This window comes from Danio rerio, chromosome 1 (assembly GCF_052040795.2).
Source record: "Danio rerio strain M-AB ecotype USA chromosome 1, GRCz13ab, whole genome shotgun sequence".
Classification (NCBI taxonomy): domain Eukaryota; kingdom Metazoa; phylum Chordata; class Actinopteri; order Cypriniformes; family Danionidae; genus Danio; species Danio rerio.
The window spans coordinates 23819924-23844840 of NC_141021.1; the positions used below are offsets into that span (position 1 = coordinate 23819924).

At 35.6% G+C, this 24917-nt stretch overlaps 1 protein-coding gene across 2 annotated transcripts in view; it reads right to left on the reverse strand.

Moving 5' to 3' along the window:
* Nucleotides 1-4813: 4813 nt before the first annotated feature.
* chrna6 (cholinergic receptor, nicotinic, alpha 6) overlaps nt 4814-24917 on the reverse strand; it is a 33595-nt gene continuing 13491 nt past the window's right edge. Inside the window, 6 exon segments of one of the 2 annotated variants that reach the window (NM_001042684.3) lie at nt 4814-6268; nt 6814-8004; nt 13220-14279; nt 14456-14565; nt 18284-18328; nt 22115-22254. In NM_001042684.3, coding sequence (NP_001036149.2) covers nt 7879-8004; nt 13220-14279; nt 14456-14565; nt 18284-18328; nt 22115-22254 — 1481 coding nt within the window. In that variant the 3' untranslated portion in view covers nt 4814-6268; nt 6814-7878. 2 annotated transcript variants of the gene reach the window in all.

Here is a 24917-nt window from a genome sequence, read left to right on the forward strand (position 1 = left end):
AACAAAGAGCTCAAAACCACTATACAATAACAGGGGTAACAATAAAATGACAACAGCACAATGTCGCTTGACTAATCCAGGAAGGGCAGAAATGGGGTATTTTGAGATAAGCTTGACCCCAGAATTTAAGCGCTGCAAAATATCAAAACTATTCCTCTAGGTAAACGAAATCTTATTATGAGCTCTCACAGCCACACATCCAAGCAACCGAAGAAAAAATGACAAAGGAACAGTATTACAAATGCAAAAACATGCAAATGCATAAACAAAGGTTAATTTTGGATATGGCAGCACATCCACGGTAATCATTATAATGAATCAGACAGAAAACAGAAAGGAAAAGGGTGAAAGAGTAAGTGTAAGATGTTTTCAAACAATTTTTAAGAAAATGAATTTGATGTTTTCTCAAGTGGATGAAAATGTGCAAATAGAAAACTTTTTTTTTTTTATAAGCCCTTTTCAAAAAGAGACATCTAAATGCGCCTATACTTCTTTCCTTGCCAAAAAATATTTTAAGTATATTGATATATATAAATATCTGTCTTCAATGAAATATTTATTTAAAATCAAAATTATATTTAGTTTTGAGATTTTATATATTTCAAGGTAGATTTTTCCAAAAAAGTCATCTGTTGAAGTGCATCCCAATCATCACAAATACTGCAGAAGATCTACTGGAACTCGCATGGACCGAAGATTCTCACAGAAATCAGTCAAGTTTACTGAAGAAAAAATCATGGTTTGGCGTTACGATATGTATGAGGGTTTGCGAGAGTGGATGGCAACATAAACAGTCTGAGGTATCAAGACATTTGTGCTGCCCATCACATTATAAACCACAGGAGAGGGCAAATTATTCAGCAGGATAGCACTCTTCTCATACTTTAGCCTTCACATCAAAGTTCCTGAAAACAAAGAAGGTCAAGGTGCTCCAGAATTGGCCAGCCCATTCACCACATATGAATATTATTGAGCATGTCTGGAGTAAGATGAAGGAGAAGGCACTGAAGAATCTTGATGAACTCTGGGAGTCCTGCAAGAATGCTTTTTTCGCCATTCCAGATGACTTTATTAAAAAGTTATTTGAGTCATTTCAGAGATGTATGGATGCAGTCCTCCAAGCCCATAGGAGTCATACACAATATCATTTTTTAAATAATATTAACCCACTGCAGCATGACTTTATATTCTGCACTGCACATTATTTCTGTAACAAGATTTTTGTTTAAGCAAAGTCAGACTTTACTGTCCTAATTAAATAATAAAAAATCAGGCCATGATCATATTTATTTTGGTAAAATAACGTAATCTAGAGGTCTTTGCCTTTCATATAAGCCACTTCTGATACCAAATGATCAACTAGAAGTCAAGTTATTCTTTGTTGTTCCTAAAACTTGGCTAGGTGACAAGACTTTTGTCAGGTAGTGTGTGTGTGTGTGTGTGTGTGTGTGTGTGTGTGTGTGTGTGTGTGTGTGTGTGTGTGTGTGTGTGTGTGTGTGTGTGTGTGTGTATGTATGTATGTATGTATGTATGTATGTGTGTGTGTTTGTATGTATGTATATATATATATATATATATATATATATATATATATATATATATATATATATATATATATATATATGAGAAAAATAAATTTATTATTAACCTTTGAATTAAGAAAAAATAATCTTTTTATTATTCTATGTCCTGAATTTCACCCTAGACTGTATCACTATGAAAGACTTTGTGTGTTAGCAAGTTCCAGACAACACGCTCCACTTACACACTAAGTGTTATATAGGTATTATGCATTAACATGTTTTCTCAGGGGTATACAATACTGGGAATGTATCAAGAGGAGGCAGAGAAGTGCATTTTCTCCTTGATAGCCCTCTAATACTAAAACAAACAAACCTGAAGCCATTTCATGTATTTTTTTCTGTGGTTTCCTAAAACCCGTGATAAAGCGCATCTGCTGCCTGAAGCCATCATGCTAATAATAAAAAGTTGTGTGCAAAATTGTAGATTAAAGGGACCAGCCTAATGTTGGCAATTAGCTTTTTTTTCCATGCATCAATAAAATGTGTACATCCATTATATAATTTACATATTATATTAAAGTATATCTCTGTCGGTTCTTACTCAAGACATTTTTTTTACATGAAAAAGAAAAGGACGACGCAGTGGCGTAGTAGATAGTGCTGTTGCCTCATAGCAAGAAGGTCGCTGGTTCGAGCCAGTGTGGAGTTTGCATGTTCCTGCATTCGCGTGGGTTTCCTCCGGGTGCTCCGTTTCCCCCACCATCTAAAGACATGCAGTACAGGTGAATTGGGTAAGCTAAATTGTCCGTAGTGTATGAGTGTGAATAAGTGTGTATGGATGTTTCCCAGAGATGGGTTGCAGCTGAAAGGGCATCCGCTGAGTAAAACATATGCTGGATAAGTCGGCGGTTCATTCTGCTGTGGCGACCCCAGATTAAAAAAGGGACTAAGCCGAAAAGAAAATGAAATGAATTAAGAAAAAAACAGACGTTCCTAAACATTAAGCAGTGCAGACGTTGCCCTGTCTTTTCACAGTCTTTCTGCTCTATCTCATTTGCCATATGCTTTGTTCTTTTTCCCTCAAAGGAGGAGCACTGAGTGCCCTCAATTTACCATTTGTGAAAATTGTTCTTATGTAGTAATTTGAAAATGTATTTATAAAGGAATTATGGTTAGATTAAGTATTGTGTTACTAATCAGGGTTGAACCTGTTTGGTACCTGGATGGAAAATCTTGAAATTAGGTTGCTGTTAATTGTTTTTAAAGGCAGTGACAGTCTCTTACTCTGCAATCTCTATTAGTTCTAATGCACTGGTATAGTGATAAAGACATTATTCTGACAAAAAGCACAGTCCTTTATAAGAGATTTAAATCTAGATCCAGACTTTCTGTAGCCATTGCACTTCTTAGAAAAAAAATTGGACTCTAACCCTGGGTCCCATTACCTCTTATCAGTCATGACCTTCTAATAATTGTCTCTACTGTACCACTTTATTTTTTATTGCTTCTCAGCACCTATAGCTTGTGTGTATATTGGTGCCACACAATTGGTGCTGGGTGAGGAGAGAACACCTGAGAAGACTGTAAATTGCTTGCATGTACATTTAAACAGAAAAACAATGTGCAAATACAGGGGAAAAACATTAGAATTGCTTAAAAATCTTAATTTACATTTGAGAATATATGTGAATGTTTTTTCTATTAAAAAAATATTTTTGTAAAACTTTTTTTTTTATTTATGTAGTTTAAGTCTGATGTTTGAGAAAATATAAGTCACTAACTTAATTTCTTTCACTTTTTTACTGTGTTGTACTGTAAAATATTGTATGACAAAGCAAAAATTAAGAAAAACAACTCAGAAGTATATACAAATAATGTGATTTATCTTCATTGTTGGACTTAACTTTATATGGTACTATTTATTTTGTATAAAATTATGAATAATATTTTGTTTCTCTATAAATTCATTAAATAACTTCCTTAAATGGGGTGTCACACACCATAGCACATCAAAACTTAATATTAGTTAAAAAAAGGTTTAAAAGAGGTTCATTTCATGGGTGTCACAGGGGGCTTCAGTCGCATCATTTTAAATGGGGTCCCCCAACCGTTTTTTATGAAATTGCAGATTTAAAATTAACATATAAAGTCACTCCAGAGGACATATTATTCAGTGACAAAATTTATTAAATTTATGAATTGTGAATTATACGTGAAAGTGAAAATGCAATGTCATGTAAACAACAAACATGTGATTTAAAAAAATAATTCCCAAATGATGTTTAACAGAGCAAGAATATTTTCACAATATATCTGATAATTTTTTTTCTTCTGGAGAAAGTCTTATTTGTTTTATTTCATCTAGAATAAAAGCAGTTTTTAAATTAAAAAAAAAAAACTTTTTAAGGTCAATATTATTAGCCCCCTTCAGCAATTTTTTTCTTCCAATGGCTACCGAGCAAACCATTGTTATAAAATGACTTGCCAAAAGGTGGTCGCACAACTGATGAGTAACTGTCCCAGCTACGACTCAGGACACTATTCATATTTCTGCCGCACTACAGAGCGGCATCTGAATGGTTTCATTTTAAATATTATGGAAATTTGCGCGTCTGGTATGTGATACTTTCAACAGCCATGTGCGAGCCGTGTCACAATGCCGTGCAGCACATTCGAAGGGCTACCCACTTAATTAGCCAAACTTGCCTAACCTAGTTAAGCCTTTTAATAGCACTTTAATCGGAATACTATATATTAAAAAATATTTGTGGTAAAATATTATTTCCTGTCATCATGAAATAATTCAGTTATTAGAAATATGAGTTATTAAAACTGTTTAAAAAATGATTTGAAAAAAAATATTCTTTCCGTTAAACAAATTCTGTTAAAAAAAATGTACAGGGGGCGAATAATTTAGGAGGGTTAATCTGACTTCAACTGTATATGAACACATAATATATAAACATAGCATATATTCCTCTTTAAATCATTGTTCACCTTAGATTACTGTACAACGTAGCAATAAAATTGCAAAGCCTGTAAATTCCACACCCCGTAAACAGTTGTAGAGGATTATGTCTTTGCAAGAGTTAATTCAGATAGTTCTGAAACCGCTTTTATACTTAGGAAATGATTATAGAAAGCTGTTACTTCAAAAGGCCTAATACTACTAAAACCAATCATAAAACCAGAGGCACTTTCAACCTCTGCTGTTTCACAGACACACGCCACACGAACACACTCGCTGCTTGCTGAGTTCAACACACAGGCAGTAAGACAGAGAGAGGATAGTGCGTACAACAAAAAGAACTTATTTTTATTTGAAAGACATCTGTTTAAAAATATTTTACAAAAAGTGTCAGAAGCTGACAAGTGGAAGTGGGAAAAAATTGAAATGGTGATATTAAAGAGGGGATTATGTCTCTGATGGAGAGAGAGAGAGAGAGAGAGAGTATGAGTGTAAGAAAGGGAGGGAAAGCAGTCATTTTAATAGCCTGCACAGCTCTAAAAACAGTTAAGGATTTAAACATCATGGTCAATACATCTGCTTCAAATGAGAAACAAAATCACCATGCAATTGGTATGAGGCACACTAAGAGGGGGGGAACATTAATTAATCTCATTCTAAACAAATTATTTGGCATAAATGGGACCTGATTAGTCATTTTGTTCTGGAATGCAGCCATGCTACAACTCAAACTTATTTTTAGATCACCCATAATCTGGAATAATTCCATCCCATAATTACACGGCTCACTTTTATCCTCAGATTTGGGTGAACTAATCTACACACAGTGTTGGGGAGGTTACTTTGGAAATGTAACAGATTACAGATTACAAATTACCCTATTTAAAAAGTAATAAGCAGTGTACCTTCTCAATTACTTTTTAAAAGTAAATGAACTACTTACATACTTTTTGATTACTTTTATGTTTCTAATGGATATTTTCAACTAAATCATTTTCAAGCATTTGTACCAAGCAGGTGTGACCTTAAGAGTAGCTCTGTTTACTGTTAAAATTTCAAAATCTTTCAACACATGAATTAAGATTATATTATTTTAATTTTAAAGTCCAGCCACCACAAAACCCGACCTTATAACCATAAAAAGTGTTTACTGTTGTTAAAAAACAAAATTTTAGTTAGTTGTGCAGGGTAATTTTGTGTCATTTGCAATAAAAAAAAAACATCTAAGCTAGTTTTGCAATTTTCATTTCTAAATCAAAGCAACTTAAATCCAAGTCAATCACATCTTAGTGATCAATAAAACTATCAATGAAACAGGCATAATTATTCAGTTCAGTTATTTACTGCAAATAATATGCTGTACCAAACAGCAACAAACTATACAATATATAACAGCAAAACCAAAAATCCAATAAAAGCAGGTGTTACACATTTAAAATACTGTAGTAATTTATAGTAAAGCGAAATATTTAGGAAAGAGTATTATATTGTATATATATTTACGACTCTATCTTAATAAACTACACTACATAATGTAGTATCATTAGTAACTATCATGAACTTACCGTAATTACCATAGTACATATTATCCTTTACTACAGTAAACTATTTATTTAGACCTCCTGTTCCTCAGTCATCTTTCCATCAAGCAAATTTAGCGTGTTAGTCTAATTGGTTGGCGACGTCACCGACCAGAGCAAGAGGTGGCAGTAATGCACCAAAACGTTTGTTGTCAACCGTAAAACAGGAAGAAGAAGAAATCGTTATCCCTCATATGAGCTGCGTCCCAAATCGCATACTTATGCACTATTCTACGCCATTTTGTAGTATAAATAGTGTAAGTAGTGCGTTCACACTGAAAACTCTAAAAATAATAAGTGCACTTTAATTACCCGGATGATGCACTCATTCAGCGGCTAAAATGAAGTGTGTAATGATGGACACTTCACGCACTCAACGACCGCAGGTTTGCTTACGTAGCGGAAGGGGCGGAGCTATCGGACGCACATGTTGAATAACTTTATTTAATTTGGATGGTGAAAGCAAAATTCTTTTACGAGAGTGATTATAGTGCCTCCCGATAGTGATTGCGGCAATACTCACGGCAGGTATTATTTGATAATTCGGCCGTTTACTTCAATGATTTGGCAACCGTCAAACGTCATCAGGGAAACGGTTTGAATTTCCGCTTAGTAAAAAAAACATTAGTGTGCCATTTGGGACGACACTACATACATATACTACCCTGTTGAGTGTGTAAGTGCATAAGTACATAGTGCATGAGTGCATAGTGTATAGTGTGCCATTTGGGACGCAGCTAGTGATTTACTTTCATTGGCTAAACATCAGCCTCACATCAAGTATTGATTCGGATCGGTAAATGTAGCTTGTGTGGGCGCTACTGCGGTACTTCACTAATACAATAGCTTCGCTACTGAAAAGCTATTTGATTTATAAAGTAGCGACGCTACTGCCACACTACTGAGAAATGTAGTTAAGCTAGTAGCATCACTACTTGTGGCGTAGCTACTGCCCAAAACAGTTAATGTGATAAAAGGCTGGTTGTAGTAGCCTAATGCTTTCAGCGGCAAAGAGGATTAACATAACTGTTAGATGTATTGCGCCGCAATCAAACCGGAAAATCGATCAAAAGCATCAGAATAGCAGAGTTTTAATAAATGACCTTAGCAGAAGGCATCGTGCATATCAAAAACAGGCAAAGGAACAGATTAATATTATTCAACATATCCCAGATTTCTAAAGAATATTTTTAGATGTAACTCCATTTGTAATCTTTAACATTTTCATAAGTAACTGTAATTTAGTTACACATTTTTTTCTCAGTAACTGTAACAAATTACTGTTACTTTTATTTTGTAATTAAATTACGTAATGCCATTACATGTAACTAGTTACTCCCCAACACTGTCTACACAACACATTTCTTTAGGTTTAAATTTAATTTTCACCCTCTTTTAAGGAATCAACCTTGCTGTCTGTTAGTAGATTTTCCTGAGTGACTGCGAGATGACAATGTTGTTTGGTACAAACCCGTGTAATTAGATTAGCAAGTCAGATTTGAGTAGTGAACACACCAATCAGCCTGATTAGTCTTCTTATAGACATAAGTTCTTTAAGATGGGTTGTGATTGGAAGGTTCACTTATAGTCAAGTTTCAAAGTCAATGATTGTTAAAAGGCCAAAATCAGCCTTTAACCATCCAAGTGATTAGTGGCAGAGGAAAACTGATTGGATATTTGCTGTACAAGGGCACCTGTGTATAGTTTATATTATCAGAGTCTTGCTGTAGTGACGGAACATGTGACATTAATAAATACGGAGCATGTCAGTGACTCAGAAAATTGTTGGTTAGTGTTTCATAGTTAATTACGAGAGGAAGCCAATCAAAGGTTGCAGGAAGAGGCCCAAAGTTCCTAACACACACACCAGCACAAAGACCCAGAGGAAGATGCGGTCAATCACCATGGCAACATACTTCCAATCATCCTCCACCTAAGAGAAAGGGCACACAATAGGCAGAGGGGGAAAAAAGAAGGTTAATAAATGAAAGAAAGGAGAGGTAAGAGGTAGCAAGAAAAGAAAATGAGAGAAAGAAAGAAAATGAGAGCATGTCAAAGCAAGGTAAATGGTGGAGAAAATGGCAAATAGAGGATGAGAATGAATGAAATGCCAACAAAGACTCATTCTGAAAACATAACTCTATATGCTTTTCTGGAGAGCGCCAAATATGACCCAGGAGCTACTACATTTTTTGCAGTTTTTGTTTTTCGCGAATCACCAGAGGCTGCTTTGTATACTTTTTGAGAATCCAAATTTCTCTCGCGAAGTCATTCAAGCCTGCTGTTCTTACAAAAACCCACCAGAGGCCGCTGTCGACTGACTGTTTGACTGACTGATCGACTGATTCACCCTCCTTCTTCCCCAAACCCAAACAATTGAATTTTCAAAGGCACAGATTGACATGCTCTTCCCTAAACCCAACCAACAATTTTAAAAAGCAATTTAAAAAAAGAAAAGCCCTCATCTGATTTTTACCTTGTTTTCAGATTTTACCACATTCTCACCCTGTTATTTACTTGTTTATTATAGTTATTTTTTTTTTTTAGGATTCCGTTTTTGTCTTAACAGGGACCTATTCCATAAACCAAGCTCACAGAAAAAAACAGGCTTATTTTGGTGAGTCAGGTTTATTAATGGGGGACTCGGTTTCATAAATCAAATTTACGATAGTTCAAACTTATGCTGGAAAACTAGCCTGGCTCAGGACAGGTTAATTCTCAGGCTTAATCAAGGTTGTTCAAGCTTAATCAAGGTATTATTAACATTTAACTTTCGTAGTTTGATGCCATTTTAATTCGTTTAACTTATCTCTTAATAATGATTAAAACTTTATAGTTACTTAATAGTAAATCAAATGATCTTTAATTTACTGAACTAATTTAAGCATGGACATTTAGTTCGGCTCACTGAAGTCTGGATTTTGACTTTAATCCCCGCTTTTCTAAACAACTTTTATGAAACAGCCCCCTGCTTACTGAAATTGTTCTTCACCTGACTCAAACCCTGTCATCATGGTCAACTCCTCTCTGCATCTCAAGTCCACCAACGTACTGTACATGACAAGCTAACTGGACAAACTAGTAACAGCAGGAAAGCTGTCCATATGGACGTAAGCGGTCAGCTGGTAAGCGTGAAAGAAACGGCATCATACAACCCCGTATCGTTCATTTTAAAAACAAAATGCAGCTATATGTACTTCTGGCTACATAATTTGCGATCTCCAGAAACTTATATGTGGCTAAGTTTTCAAGAGTCAATGTTGTGAAATGCAGGCTTATCACCAGTTCAGAATGCTTTTCTCATGCTACATGGGGATAAGCTAAATTTGACTGTGTTACAATAAGCAGAAATATGTGAAACCGTTTTCCTCCACGTATTTAGGCACTGGCTGCTTTACAATGCTAATGTGATTCAGTACTTAGGCTCTGAGCCAAAAATGAAGATGAAGGATGAAGTGCTGAGACTTTCCATATCAAAGTGTGATGTCTCCACTGAGGAATCTAAAGCACTTATTGTCAGTGAAGCACTCAGTAAACATTTCCACTGAGAGTAGCTGAGTCTTTTCTGTAAGCTTGATGACTGTGATATACAACATGTCTTTCTGAGGACATTACAACCAAAGCATAAAATGATGTTGGAATTTGAGTCAGACACTAAGTGGGCAACTTGTTCCAGTGGGCGATGAGGTTCTTTATAATGAAGACATTATAGCATATGAATGGAAAGTGGATAGGACAAAAAAGACTGATTGATTGATTCAGTTGTCTTGTGAGTAAAGGTACTGTTAGACCTTTAATTACCATTTACAGAAAGAAACAGAATCAAGGTACAACACATTGGCTATTGGAAATCACATTTGAATTGTTTGGCTGAGAATCCCCTAATCAGTGACATGATACATCATACCTATGGTTCAAGAAGCCTCTTTACTGTAGCTTCTATAGAATAAGGCTGTGATGATTCAAGCGCCTCCCTATTTCTGGAATAGTCCTTATGTATTCATAGTTATATTTATTTGCTTTACTATGTGGATCACATTGACAGTGAGACCAATACTCACGCCCAATGATTCCAGCAAATATAGAACAGGAATTAATACGACAGCTCTGAAGCAGTCTTCCCACGAGTTGAATGACTGTGTACTCCCTCAGGCTGTTACATGCAAAGAGATTCAGTAAATGATGTTGCTTAGTCTGTGCTGTACAATGGGCTGGAACGGTAAAAGAGCCAAATATTTACTCAATCAATCAAAAAGGCCTCATGCCTCAAGGGTAGCCCAGCTGATTTCCTTGTGACAAGCTGATACATTTGTTCTAGTTTGACTTTCATAATAACCAGGAACAATTAATAAATAAATAAACTTTTTTAAAAGAAATCTATCCGGCTAAACTTTAGATACAATACTAAGCCCTAAAAACAGACCTTATAGCCCATAGCTCCGACCAAGAACACAGCACTTTCTCCTTTGGTTGGGTGAGCAGATCTAAAACAACTAGGAAAAACAAAGGTTGTCCTGCAAGAAGGTCAGTGATGTAAGAATACCATCTTTTTGCAGGCACAACAGGAAATTTATAAACAAATAACCTTGGGCTAGTCATGCATGTATTTGTCTTTTCTGGGAAACCATTAAACTGTTATATATAAAACAAAGCACACATTGTATTTCCACCCAATTCAAAGAGACCCGCATTGTCAAGGGAGATCTATGTTCACCCTTGAAGATGTCCTTCCCTGAGACAGGGTCCTCCTCTGTAAAGAAGGTCCACCCTTTGCCTCATGTAAGACACAGCAGTTTTGTTGTCTGTTATGATCAGAACATGCTGAATGTATTTTCACTCCATTGACAACAATTTTATGAAAAAAAAAAAAAAAAACTGTAATTTTAAGGCCCAATCCCAATACTATTTTTAAACCCCCACCCCCAGCCCTTGGCCTCTGAAAAAAAGTGTGAAGGGGAAGGGCTTCAAAATTTGACCATAACAAACGGGACTGCACTACAACACCTGCACCCGTCATCATATGGCATTGTGAGCTCTTGCGTCATATGAGATTTACGACAGCGACTGCTGTAGTTGTTTCAGTTGAGCTATTTTTGGTATTTATCTTCAGGAAATCACTATAATGTTATCATAATGATATAATGTGGCAATAAGATCGTACTGTACTGTGCATTTACTCCGTGGCCATATTAATCTAAGTAAACACACAAAAACAACATTAACATTATAGCAGACACTGTAAAAAGTTCATTCCCAGCCACTAGACTTTTCTGACAGGGCCTTCGAATGTCATAGAGAGACAGAATGTTGTGGGACTGCTATACAGGAGTTATTATTAGGGATTTTAGATAGCAAAATTTAGTTTTTATTTTAGCAATTTTTTTACCGAGTAAAACATGAACGCCGTTATTAATGTATTGAAATTTATGCTTGTTTGTTGTAAAAATTCATATTAATTACAAAAATACAAATTTGTGCATCTCCTTAGTTATGTGTGCAGCCATACTGCTGTTGTAAAGAGTGTATTCTGGGAGATTTTCCTACCCCTTGGTTTTAAGTGTGGTCCTGAAAAATCTCAGTTGCGAGGGCTATCTAGCTCTTCACCTTAACCCTATGCCTTCAAGAGAATTGGCACATACCACCTAAATCCACCCATCACGCGAATGCACAAAACGAGGGGAAAGGCTAAGGGGTAGAACTGGGGTTGGGCCTCTAGAATGTAGCTTGTGCAAACAGTCACAGTATGACCTTACAAGGTACATCATCCCCTATCTTTTATCACACTTTGGCAAGACAGACTGAATGGCAACAAAATGTGCTCTCTCCACGGGCCTAAAGATGTCTTTCCCACTCTCCTGTGAGTAGTATATGTAAAGCTAGATGAAACAAATCAATGAAAAGCTAAAACCAACAAGAACCTTGCTTGACTTCTACTAACACTGTTGGAGCCATCAACTCAAGCAGGTAAATAACATTTGACATTTTAGCATTTAATAAGATGCTTTTATCCAAAGCAACTCTCTCTCACCTCAAGCAGTGAGATGCCCTGGGAACAGTTGGGGGTTCTGTGCCTTAGGAACTTTTCTCAATTGACAGTGGAAAAGAAGTGCTGTTTTTTCACTCCCCCCAACTACAATCCTTGCTGGTGCCAGGACTCGGACATGCGTTCCTTAGGGTGCTTTCACATCTGGGGTTCGGGTTATTTGGTCCAGACCAAGGGCAACAAATGATACATTATAGCATTTTTCTGCCATTTTGGGGTCCTTTTCACGCCACACTGATTGCTTTGGTCCAAACCAGTTGAAAAGAACCAATATGCAGTCATGTGACAAAATTCACATCACTCATTGGCCAGGTGTTACTGTTGATGTTATTGTTATACTATTTTCGATTGGTCAGATTTAACATGTGGGAAAATGCCAAAGGAACTCCCGCAAGTAAACAAACCAGACACAAAAATGTTATTATGGAGGGATGACTGCACTGGCTGATTGTATCCCTGGTCATAGTATTCTATATAGTTTGTTGTCACTTAAGACTATACATTTCGAACATGAAGAAAAACAATGTTTTAACACATCACAAATGGCGAAGGAGCATTGCAAGTCACTTCAGGAGGAGGTGTGAATTTATTTTGCTAAACTGCGACATGTTCATCTTCTGGAAATATTACAAACAATCCATCAGGTAATCAGGTCTGTTCTAGTTTGGATCATGTTCTCATCACAAACAGGGTTTGTTTGAAAGTGTATCAAGACCTTTTTTTGGTGCGCACTTGAGTGCGATTGCTTCATTCACACCTGTCCAAACGAACAGCACCAAGAGGGAACACGAACTCTAGAGCGATTCAACCGAAATAAATAAGGCAGGTGTAAAAACACCCTTAGATCACAAGTCTAACTCTCTAACTATTAGTCCATGGCTGCCCCTATACTGTAAGGTCAGATCGCTTCCAATCTGAATAAAATGTGAAAGACATCTACATTCTGTTGCGACAGAAAAGCTTGACTTTGAGCTCTGTCAAGTTTCATGGCAGTGTAATTTTTTGGCAGGGGGATCAAATTTTATCAGCCTCATAATCCAAAGAGAAAATTGCTAATAGTCAATGTATTGTACAGGGTGGAACAATTAAATGGAAAACTCTTTACCTCTTTAGCTTTGTTGCGGCTCCTCATGTTCTCAGCAATGTACTTCACACTTTCAATAGCCTGTTTGATCTCCGGTGACACGACAGAGAAAGCCACAACTGTATTAATAGCCTGTGGACTTAATTGACGGCTGACTTTCCCACAATCTCCCTCAGTTGCTTCTTTCAGTGGATGACATGGGCATCCTCCTTTCTTTCCTTCCAATGCTGCTTTCCCCTCTCCAAATTCCAGAGAGTTCATTGCACCCTGTTGGGATCCACTATTCTTTCTCTTCTTCCCCTCTCCTCCGCGCCCTGCTCCTGTCCCGGACGAGCCCCCAGTTTCTAGTCCTCCTTTTCCAGAGGACTCTGATAGATCAAGAGGCCTGCGCATGAGCATGATGCGGGGTAAAGCTCGAAGGAAGACAGTGTGGACCCAGCTGGGCATAGTGTGGGTCATAGGGGTGCGATAGTGCACATTCAGTACAAAGACAGTGATAACAATAGAGAGGGTTACGAAGATCATGGTGAAGAGAAGGTACTCGCCAATCAGAGGGATCACAAGTGAAGTAGATGGGATGGTTTCCGTAATGACAAGAAGGAACACAGTGAGAGATAGAAGTACAGAGATGCACAAGGTCACCTTCTCGCCACAGTCTGATGGAAGGTAGAAAACCAGTACTGTCAGAAAAGAGATGAGGAGGCAGGGGATTATAAGGTTGATAGTGTAGAAGAGGGGTAGTCGGCGTATATAAAAACTGTAGGTTATATCTGGGTAGATCTCTTCACAGCAGTTGTACTTGATGTCATGCTTATAACCCGGTGCATCAATGATCTCCCACTCTCCACTTTCCCAGAAGTCTTTAAGGTTGACCTTAGAGCCGATAAGAACCAGGTCAATTTTGGCCTTATCATACGTCCAGGAACCAAACTTCATAGAGCAGTTCTGATAGTCAAAAGGAAAGTAAGTGATGTCCATAGGGCAGGAAGATTTGAAAATTGCAGGTGGGACCCAAGTGATGGTTCCATCAAATTTCAAAAGGGCTTTGGTTTTGTCCTCCACCAGGAAGTCCCCAACAGCACTGTGTCAGAAAAAAAAAGTATGAAAAGCATTAATCAATTGATATTTTATCAGACTATTAACTCTGTGTTCATGTCACTCAAAACAAAATGAGGGACCTGGGAATATTGCTAAACTTACAATAAATATGAATTCATACATATGTATACAGCTTTAGTGTTAGGTTGAAAGACTCACTTGTTGTAAAGTACAATGTCAGGCCTCCAGATTTTATTGGATGGGACTCTGATGAACTCAATTCCATCAAACTCTGCTGGTGACCACTTCAGCTTGTAGTCATTCCATATCTATGACAAAAATCACATTTTTAATTAAACTGTTAATATAAATTCTAGGGATGTAACGATTTATCGTTGTACGATTTATTGCGATGCAAAAATGTCACAATATGCATCGTGGCGTTATGACGATTTGATTACGATATGACGTCCGTTTTCTCTTATTAGTTGAGCTGTTTGCACGTGAGCTACGTTCCACCTGCTGTCGCACGTGAGTTCAGATTGCAGCAGCAGTAATGTTAGCAGACCAAGATGAGTGGAGCTGAAATAGAGGATGGCCCATCCTCTCAAAATCAGACGTCTGGCAACATTTCGGTTGTACAGTCATTGCTTTAGACTCGTCCGCTTTTGACACGCATACTGGGTCAAACATCCTAAGTTTTAAAGTCTTCACAGTGATTTACATACTTTGCACAGCGAAAGGGATACCTCCTGTGAAAGAGTCACACACTGTATTTATAAGGTATAATTCACCCTAAAATATCATTATGTCTTCATATAATGTTCCCGCCGCAAAATCACTCATGACGTTAGCTGACTGTGAGCTGTTACTACAGAGGGCGGACTTTGATAGACGCGTGCGTATGGCAAGCCGTTTTAGCATTTAAACCTTTGTTCTGACTATCCATAAATATATATTTAGAGATATCTCTAATTATATTTTGACTAGTCATAATTATAATTCGACTAGTCAGCATGACAATTAGAGATATCTGCAATTACAATTGTCCTAGTACGAAATCAGATTGGAGATATCTGCAAATATATTATGACTAGTCATATTCCTCCATTGACTTCCATTGAAAAATATTTGCAGATATCTCTAAATGAGTTTTGACCCGTCAAAAATCCAATTCAAGATATCTACAACTGTAATTCGACTATTAGTAAATTAATTAGAGGTATCTTCAAATATATTTGTAAATATCTCTAAATATGACGAATTAAAGACATCTCCAAATGTATTATGACTAGTAAAAACTCAGTTAGAGATATCTCTAATTACAATTGTGACTAGTCAAAACTCATTTAGAGATTAGCCTATCTGCAAATATTTTTCAATGGAAGTCAATAGAGGAATATGACTAGTCATAATATTGCAGATATCTCCAATCTGATTTCGTACTAGTACAATTGTTATTGCAGATATCTCTAATTGTTATTCTGACTAGTCGAATTATAGTTATGACTAGTCAAAATATAATTAGAGATATCTCTAAATATATTTATGGAGTCAGAACAAAGTTTTAAATGCTAAAAAGGCTTGCCATAGAGAGCGCTTCTGAACAGCGCAGCAGCGATGACGTAAGCGTGCCGCCGAGGCCCGATATGGTGTGAGCGCGATATGGTGTTTTTTTTTTTTTGCACACACAAAAAACGCAAGTGACCAAGCAAAGCCTTAAGCTCTTACTGTTAAATTCAATTGAATAGAAAGCTTATTTTTTTTTTGCATTTTTACTTAAATTGTTCCTTAATTTTGTCTCTGTCATTTCAATAATATTTTTAAGAAGTTTTTAAATTGTTTTATTTTCCAGAGACAGGCCTGTTTAATTTATTTTCTTAAAGAAGGTTCAGTTTAACAAGTTGAAACAAAAGAAATACATTAAAAATAATATACTTGGTAAAATTTGCATTTCAGTTTAATTTTCAATTTTTATTCCAAATATCGTGATACATATCGAATCGTAAACATTATATCGTGATACACATCGTATCGTGAGCTGAGTGTATCATTACACCCCTAATAAATTCCCATTGTTACAAATTGCATTCTAAAGATATTTAATAGCTTTATGCTAATGTATTAACAGATAATGCACAATTCTCCAGGTTCTGGAGGTGTTGTCGAAGCTGTTTCCAGCCCTGGATGGCTCAGTAGGCATTTCTGTGTGGAGTTTGCATATTCTCTCAGTGTTGGTGTGGGTTTCCTCCGGGTGCTCCAGTTTCCCCCACAGTCCAAACACATTTGAATTGCACAGGTGAATTGAATAGGCTTAATTGGCCGTAGTGTATGTGTGTGAATGCAAGAGTGTATTCCCAGTGTTGGGTTGTGGCTATATGGGCATCCGCTGCGTAAAAACTTATGCTGGATAAGTTGCCGGTTCATTCCTCTGTGGCGACCCCTGATTAATAAAGGGACTTAGCCGAAAAGAAAATGAATGAATGAATAAATAAATGAATGTGCTTAGTAATATTAGGTATTGTCAGTTTAGTATTGTATGCAGTATAGCACACTGGGTCTCATTTCTAACATACTTTATCACCTTGGATGCACTTGTGCTTTGTTTCAAACAAAGGAAATTGCACACCAGCATCCAACATCACTGTGTGGTGCACAATATACTGATACTGTGGAAAAGAAACCGCTGTATAAAGTTTTTTGTTTGTTTGTTTGTTTGTTTTTTTACACACAAAAGTATTCTCGTTGCTTTTTAATATTCAGATTGAACCACTGAAGGCATATGGTCTGTTTTAAAGATGTTTTTGATATCTTTTTGGAATTTCTGGAGTCATGAAACTTTCACCTAAAATTTTTTATTTGCATTTTGAAGATAAATAAAAGTCTCAGGGGTTTGGAACAATGAATACGGGTGAGTAATGAATAACATAATTTTAACTTTGGGATGAATTAACCATTAAACAGAGTTTAAAATAGCATTTCAATGAACAAAAACATAGCCTTGCTGAAGGTGAATAGTTATTGACTTGTGTAATAAGGGAAGTCTGTTTAATTTTTGCGAACTAATTAAGACAGATGTCAGTATATCTGATTCAAGTGTTTGTTTAAATAATCAACCAATGACGTAACATAAAAAACTATTATGTTAGTAAACCATCCATCAATTGTATGAAATGAATATTACAGGTTTAAATACTGAAGTAGTCTGAAGTATATAACAAGTTGTGCTAAATAAAAAATACAAATAAAAAACAGCACCATATGATCATGCATCATTACTCAGTAATTTGTTTAATTTTATTAATTTTAGAAGCCTTTGTCCTGGACTATGGTTTCAGTTAAAAACATTGTATGCTCTACAGACTAAAAAAATACATCTACATCGTAGATAATAGTGTGAGTAAACAAACATATTTTATTTAACCAAAAAGTGTTTTCACTGTAAAACTTGAAATAAAACTGCAGCACTTTATACAAATCCAAGCTCATAGGATGCACGCATTATACTTGGAGCATAAAAGGGAAACAAAAACATTTTCTCTAAATTATATGTTCAACTAAATAATTACCAAAACAATTTTTGCTGACTATGAAGTCTTCATAACAGTAGCCTATTATTATTCAGCATATTATTAAAACAATAAAGTGAACTGTTTGATCTAGTTAAACTCTTTTCCTGCACATACATTTCCATCTTTTTAACCTCCTTCTTTCCATTCATTTTCAGAGGTAATAATTGTGTTGCCTCTCAGTTTTCCATTATAGAAATTTTCTTTTGCACGATGTCCTGTTTCCACCACCTCATTTGTTCCCTGTACATATCTACTGAATTCTTATTTCTCTGCATTACTCAACCCCTTCCTGAGGTATGCCTGTGCTATTCACAGTTTTGCGCAATGGTGCATTCATTCTGTCAGTGGCATAACAAGACATAAAGAGGATGGGATGTTTGTTTGTTTTTTGTTGACAGAAATGCATGCACAAGGCCTACGTGCTGCACATACACACACACACACACACACACACACACACACACACTCCACTTACATGTCTCAGCCAAAGGTTTGTTTCCATGATCTGATTGACTTCATCCTATAGACAGGAAGACACGAGCAAAAGCAAAGATAGAAACAATCAGAAACAAAGATAGCATCCTGTATTATTTAAGATATAACATGTTCTAGGAATAAAATCAATACAGCTCTTGCCTTCAGGGGAAAAAGGATCTGATATAAGCTTAGAATAGAGGGTTAACATTCTAGAAGTACTTTCATCATTATTTCATCTACTGTAGCTCCAAGTGCATACTGGACCCTCAGCACCGATAATGACTCCTGCATACTCACAAGAAAACATCTGCAAAAAAATGCTAGCTAAGCAAAATGTCTTAAATCCTGTGAGGGAGTATAATCTATAATCCAGGATTGTAGTCTGTAGAGTGGTGGGTTATGGCTTGTTAATCTTTTAGGTGTCTGTCTTAGTGAAGCAAGAATAAAGGTGCGCTGATAATCTTGGCTGCTTTCCCCGGTGAAGTGGAAATTTAATCCAGGAGTTTTAAGAGGAGTGCTGATTTGTATGACGCCGGGGAAAGCACAGAGTCTGCACTGCTTCCTGTAACAGTGGGGCACGAAGGCTTTTAACTCAATTGCTCTATCTGACCACAGTAAATGAAACAAAAAGCCCTCACAACAACTGAAAACAGCACAGAATTCCATTCACTAAAAGGCACCTGCAAAGCTAATCATGCCTTTTTTCCATTTTGAAAATAGGAAAAAAAGATCTTATATATTATAGATAAACTAATCAGATGTGTATTGTAACAAAAGATGGATATTTGTCTTTAGCAACACAGCAAAACTTGGCTTGGGTTAAACTTTATTTGAAAGGGGACCAATTATGCCTCTTTTTACAATGTGCAAAATAAGTCTCTGATGTCCCCATGAGCATATGTGATGTTTAAACTCAAAATACCACACAGATAATGTTTTATAACTGCCTCTTTTAGGCTTTGATCCTAAGTTTGCCATTTTGGTGACTGCCGCTTTACATTCAAAGGAGATTGTGCGCTTTTCAAAAGAGGGCAGAGTTACAAATGCCAATGTGTCAGCATAGTGGCAGACAAAAACCTCTATGCTAATGAGCGAGAGATCGTCACCAGTGGGAAGGGCGTTCCCCCTCTCATGATATGCACAAGGGAAAGTGTTTTGGTTGACTGTTTTTATGATGTGTGATTATAAAAATCAAAACAAATACATTTTTTTACCATTAGAAGCTGGTTATTTTTACAGATTATAGCCACACAACTGTGTTAAAACCCCTGATAAAAGTGATTTTTGCATAATAGTGCCCCATCAAGGTAAAGTTTTCACTATTAACAAACCCTTAACTATGAATTCTGCCTCAATAATCTCCTAATTTGCTGCTTATTAATGGTTATTAAGGTAGTACTTTGTTAGAACAAAATCATCCAGAATATGTACTTTATAGTGTACAGACTTGTTTGTTTACACTGTAAAAGTAATTTGATAACTTACTGTAACGAGTAAACCTATTGCTTTTGTAACAGAGGCCAGCTAGTAAGTGCTTTGTAGGTAAACCTCACACCTCTGACCTGTCTAAAGGTGCTCTAGCGACAGACACTAGAGGTCATGGTCTTCAGCCTCCTTGGTAGAGCAACTGACTCCCATGCAGAAGATCATCGAATCGATACCAACTCGGAGCATGTTAGGTGGTGCAGGACTGACGAGGTTACATTTTTAAAGTGATTAGTTAACTTAAGAAATAACCTTAAAATGTATAAGTAAATTAACTATATGCAGGAATTAACCTTGTCACTGAACAGTTCAAAGTTATAACAGATTTGCCTACTTTTAAGGCAGGTTTACTAACTTTTTTTTGGTAAACTAAACTAAACTAAGCTTTTTACAGTGCATTAAACAGTACATGCGAAAACTGTCATCCCCAGGACAGATAAGGGTTTTAGATCATTTCTAAACCAATTCTGCTACAATCCAACATGGACCAGAGACATCCATATAATCCAAACAAGCTTCTCACATCTTTCATTTTTCTGAAACAGCAATCCATGCCTTTGTAACCACCCACCTACTGTAATGCACTTTATTTTGGGTTGAGTCGGTCCTCTATTTGTCGACTGCAACTTGTTCAAAATGCAGCTGTGCGTCTTTTTACTGGCACACGCAAATACGAGCACATCACCCTGGTTTTATCTCCTCTTCACTGGATGTCCGTGCATTTTAGGATCCATTTTTAGTTACTTTGATTTGTTTTAAAGTTTCTGAATGATGCTGCATCTCTTTGCCTCTCTGAGGTCTTCTACAAACTTTCTTGTTCACCCAGGTCAGCCAACCAGCTCCTCCTGGGTGTGCCCAGGACCAGTCGAAAGCTCAGAGGGGATTGAGCTTTTGCTGTAGCCACACCTAAATTGTGGAATGGGCTGCCTCTGTATATTAGACAAGCCTCTTCCATTACTGTTTTTAAATCTCTTCTTAAAACCCACTTTTTCAATTTGGCTTTTAGCGCAGCATGAGATGCTGACATTTTATGTTTTATGTTTATTTATATGTATTTTAAAGTATGTGTTATGCTTTGTTTTACTCTTTATTTTCAGCACTTTGGTCAACTGTGCTGTTTTAAAGTGCATTATAAATAAAATTGAGTTAAATTCTGTAAAAAAAAAAAAAAGAAAAAAAAGAAAAAAAAACAGCCTATTAAAATTTAAAGCATTTTATACAAGTTTTCACAAGTTCTCAACTGATAAAAAATACCATATGTTCAAGCACACAAATGAAAAACTTTTTACCCATGCATGATGAAATACATTTTGTACAGAGCATTGTTTTGAATGTTTGCTAAGCTCTGTCACAAAACATACATCATAAAAGGTACATTTTGTTAAAAACAGACTGAAAATGCAGGAAAACACTGATAAACTAATATTATTACACATAAACGGCCAGTATTAAAATTTAAAGGTGTGGTTTGAATGAATAAAACAATGAATGAATGAATCATGCTTAAATGTTACAAATGAATTTAAAAGGATAATTCACTCAAAAATGATAATTATTAACTCATTCTTCACTTGTTCCCAACCTGTTTGAGTTTCTTTCTTACAGAAAATAAGGTATTTTGAAAAATGTAAAAAATAATAATTAAACTAAAAGATTTCCTTAGCATGTTTATTCTTACTATGGATCAATGGTTTTCTGCATTCTTAAAAATGTCTTCAATTTGGTTCAACAAAAAAGAAAAAATACTCAAAAAGGTTAGAGCCACTTGAGCGTGAGTACATGCTGAATAAAATGCCTTTTTTTTTGTGTGTGAACTATTTTCTTAGGCATCCCAATAGTATAGGTTACATAATGAAATACAAATATATTTAGTTTTTTTTTAAAAATTTTTTTTACATTTATCAGTGTTATTAATTAATTTATTTTTTTTATTAAAGTAAGTGTTTGATGATTGCACATGTAACACAAATATAACATTCAAAATATGCATGTGAAACATTTGTATATTTACATAAATCAATAAAAAAAATTCACACTTTGTTTTTAATGTGTCTTTATAAAATGAAAATATTATTTTTAAGTTTTAAATAACAACAATTAACAATATATAGTTAGTTAGTATAAAGTTTGGTTAAGTGTTACGTTTCATTTAAGAATGGAAAACTAACTGTATTATGAGCTTTGAGAAAAGCAAACATTAATAATAAGTTAAAAATAAAGCGTGTCTAAATTAATATTAGTTAATAATATTCAAAACTGAAACAGTTCCTATATATCATGATTCTCTATTAATACTGGACAAAAAAGTGTTTTGATGCATTGGGTACTCAAAGGTTTCTCTTACCACTTTAACAAGCTGTGAGATGGAGACCTCAAACTCCACAGTAACAGGGTCAGACACATTTTCCACTGGCCGAATGAACTGATTATACCTCCTGAATAAACGACGAAAGAGCCTGTCTTCTCCTTTAGACGAGAAACAATCTGCACAAACACGCATACAGAAATAAACACAGAGACATAGGAATAGAAATCTACTTTAGTATGCAGTGCACTGGGTGGGACTCGGGGACAGATCTCATTCATAATACAGTGGATTGGTGGAGGAGGAACTACAGAGAATGAAACACATGCAGTATAACATTTTAAATCAAACGTCAAGTGGTTTGTATTTGCAACAGTGTTTGATTGATATATGATGATTACAATTATGCAAACATAGATTAAAACAGTTGATATCCATAAAACAATCCAAGCTAAGTTTACCAAATCTGCTGCGTTTTTATGAATATTTATTTATATATGAAGAGTTCTATATTATGAAGTGCTGTCTGAAATTTCCATCAAAAATGAGTATATTCTCAGCTTTCTTTGTTTATGATGAGTTATTTCACTTTAACAACAAAGAAAAGAACTTATTTTTTGCCATATAAGTGAAATTACTGAACCTAAATACTGAAGTCTGATAAAAACACTTGTTTTTGAAGAAAATTTCAGACGCCATTTAGAGGTTTTTGCATCTGAACTCTTTGTTGAAGTCAGAATTTTCAGCCCTCCATGTGATATTTTAATCCCTTTATAAATATTTTGCAAGTCTTGTTTAGAGAAGGGTTTTTTCCCCATTACATTTTAAAACTAATTTCTAACAACAAATTTCACAGGTGTGCTAATCATTTTGACCTCAATAACAATAAAATAAAATAAAAAAAAATGTAAAATAAGTGCATCTGCTAGTTGGTTTTGGATCTTATACAAGTCAGAATGACAACATATTTTTATAGCCCAATTGTACTTGTCAGGTAATGTAAACAACAATACAATGGACAAATCTTGTAGGTTTATTTCCTTAATGATTCTTTCTAATGATTAATGATTATTTTTTTATTATCACAAATGTTGGGTTTGTCCATATTTGAGCATATTTCGTCCTTATTTAGAGTGTAGTATATAATAATATATTCTTGTGTTTTATGGGAAGTGTTTGAGTTGATTTTACCACATAAATGTCCTACTGTAAACTTAAGGTCAACTTTAAACTTTAGACAACTTTAAAGGTCATTTTAAATCTTATCTTATTTATTTATTTTTAAGATTACAGGTTTTTTTAAGTAATGTTACCTTGATCAAATACTGTATTATCCTAAAAGAAAGTATACAAATATGGTAAGCTTATTGCTTTTATGTAATGTCTCACTTGTATGTAATTGTAATATTAAAATGGGCAAAAAAAATTTTCACTTGTATGTCCTTAATCATTTTCAACCAAAAAATTGGGTAAAATATAGACAAACCTAATTGTTGGATTAAAGGTATTTAATATATACATAAAATTTCAACAAAAAGGTTGAGCATATATTTTGAGCATAAACTCATATTTGAGCATTCTTTGTTTACATTAGAGTGTCATTTTGACTCTATTTCTTGTTTTGCAGTATATTTTGAATGTAAGTTTTTTGAAAGTGTGTGAGTTGCTTTTAGCACATTTCTCAGGGTGAGAGTGATGTCCTAGTGGACCCTCTAAGTGCACCAAACATAACTCTGAAGGTTAGAGGTCATCATAAACTATCACCTAAGAGACCAGGTGTAGTCAAGTGGAAAATGGAGCCACTTTAAAATAATGCACTCTGATGGAGCCAGACAGGTCTGAAGGAACACTAAGAACACAGTACGGTTGCACCTAAATATACTGTAAAGGTTTATTTCAAACAGGATAAATATTTTTTGTGAATCATGCCTTCCACTTCGAATTGTAACATTTCATCATTTTTCTTAAATGTATACAATTAATTTGAATGTTAATGAATGTTGTGAATGTTAATAAGGGTGTTTCTCACTCTTCACTTTTGAAACTGATTTTAGATTCATTATTATGTTGAGCATGAAAAAAATACTTTGAAGAATTTTAATTCTGTAGCCACTCATTTTAATATGTTTTTTTTCATCAATAATGCGCTGTTTAGTAAGAAGCAATCTTACTCAGCACAGTGGAGATTTCTTTAGTTATATTGGTTTAGTGGTTTGGCGAAGCAGTTACACGCAGTCAATCATTTTGCCGAACAGATCAGCCACTTTTAACGGCCATAAACAATCATAAAGTCCTCGTGCTGCAGGATTTAGGAGGTTTGCTAAAGCTGCAGATGTCGTGCAGTGAGGAGTTTGCATCGTTAATAATCTATGTCAGTTTGCGTTCATTGAAGAGTAAGAATGATTAATAAATCCACATGAAACAGTCCCGTATAACTCACGTCTCATCTTCAGGTTTGGGCTCAGGCGTGATTTGCACTCACACTACAAGCGTACCGCGCCAAAGCCCAAGTGAACCGCGCTCAGGCAGACCTCTTCCAACCGGGCCAGGGCCAGTCAACTGAACCGTGCCTGAGCTCAAACGGTCAGGGACACTTAAAGGGTCTGGGCCTGGGCACGGTTCAGATAGCAAAGTGCGAGTATGCCCTAAGTATGGCTTAGCTTAGCATAGATTTATGGGTAACACTTTATAATAACTACACACTATAAATCATTTATTAAGCATTAGCAAATAGTGAATTCATTATCTGTTAAGCATTAACTCTACATTAATAAATGTTAGTAAGCAGTTTATAACTGCAGCTACAAATGCTCTATTCTTGACTTATAACCACATTTAAAAT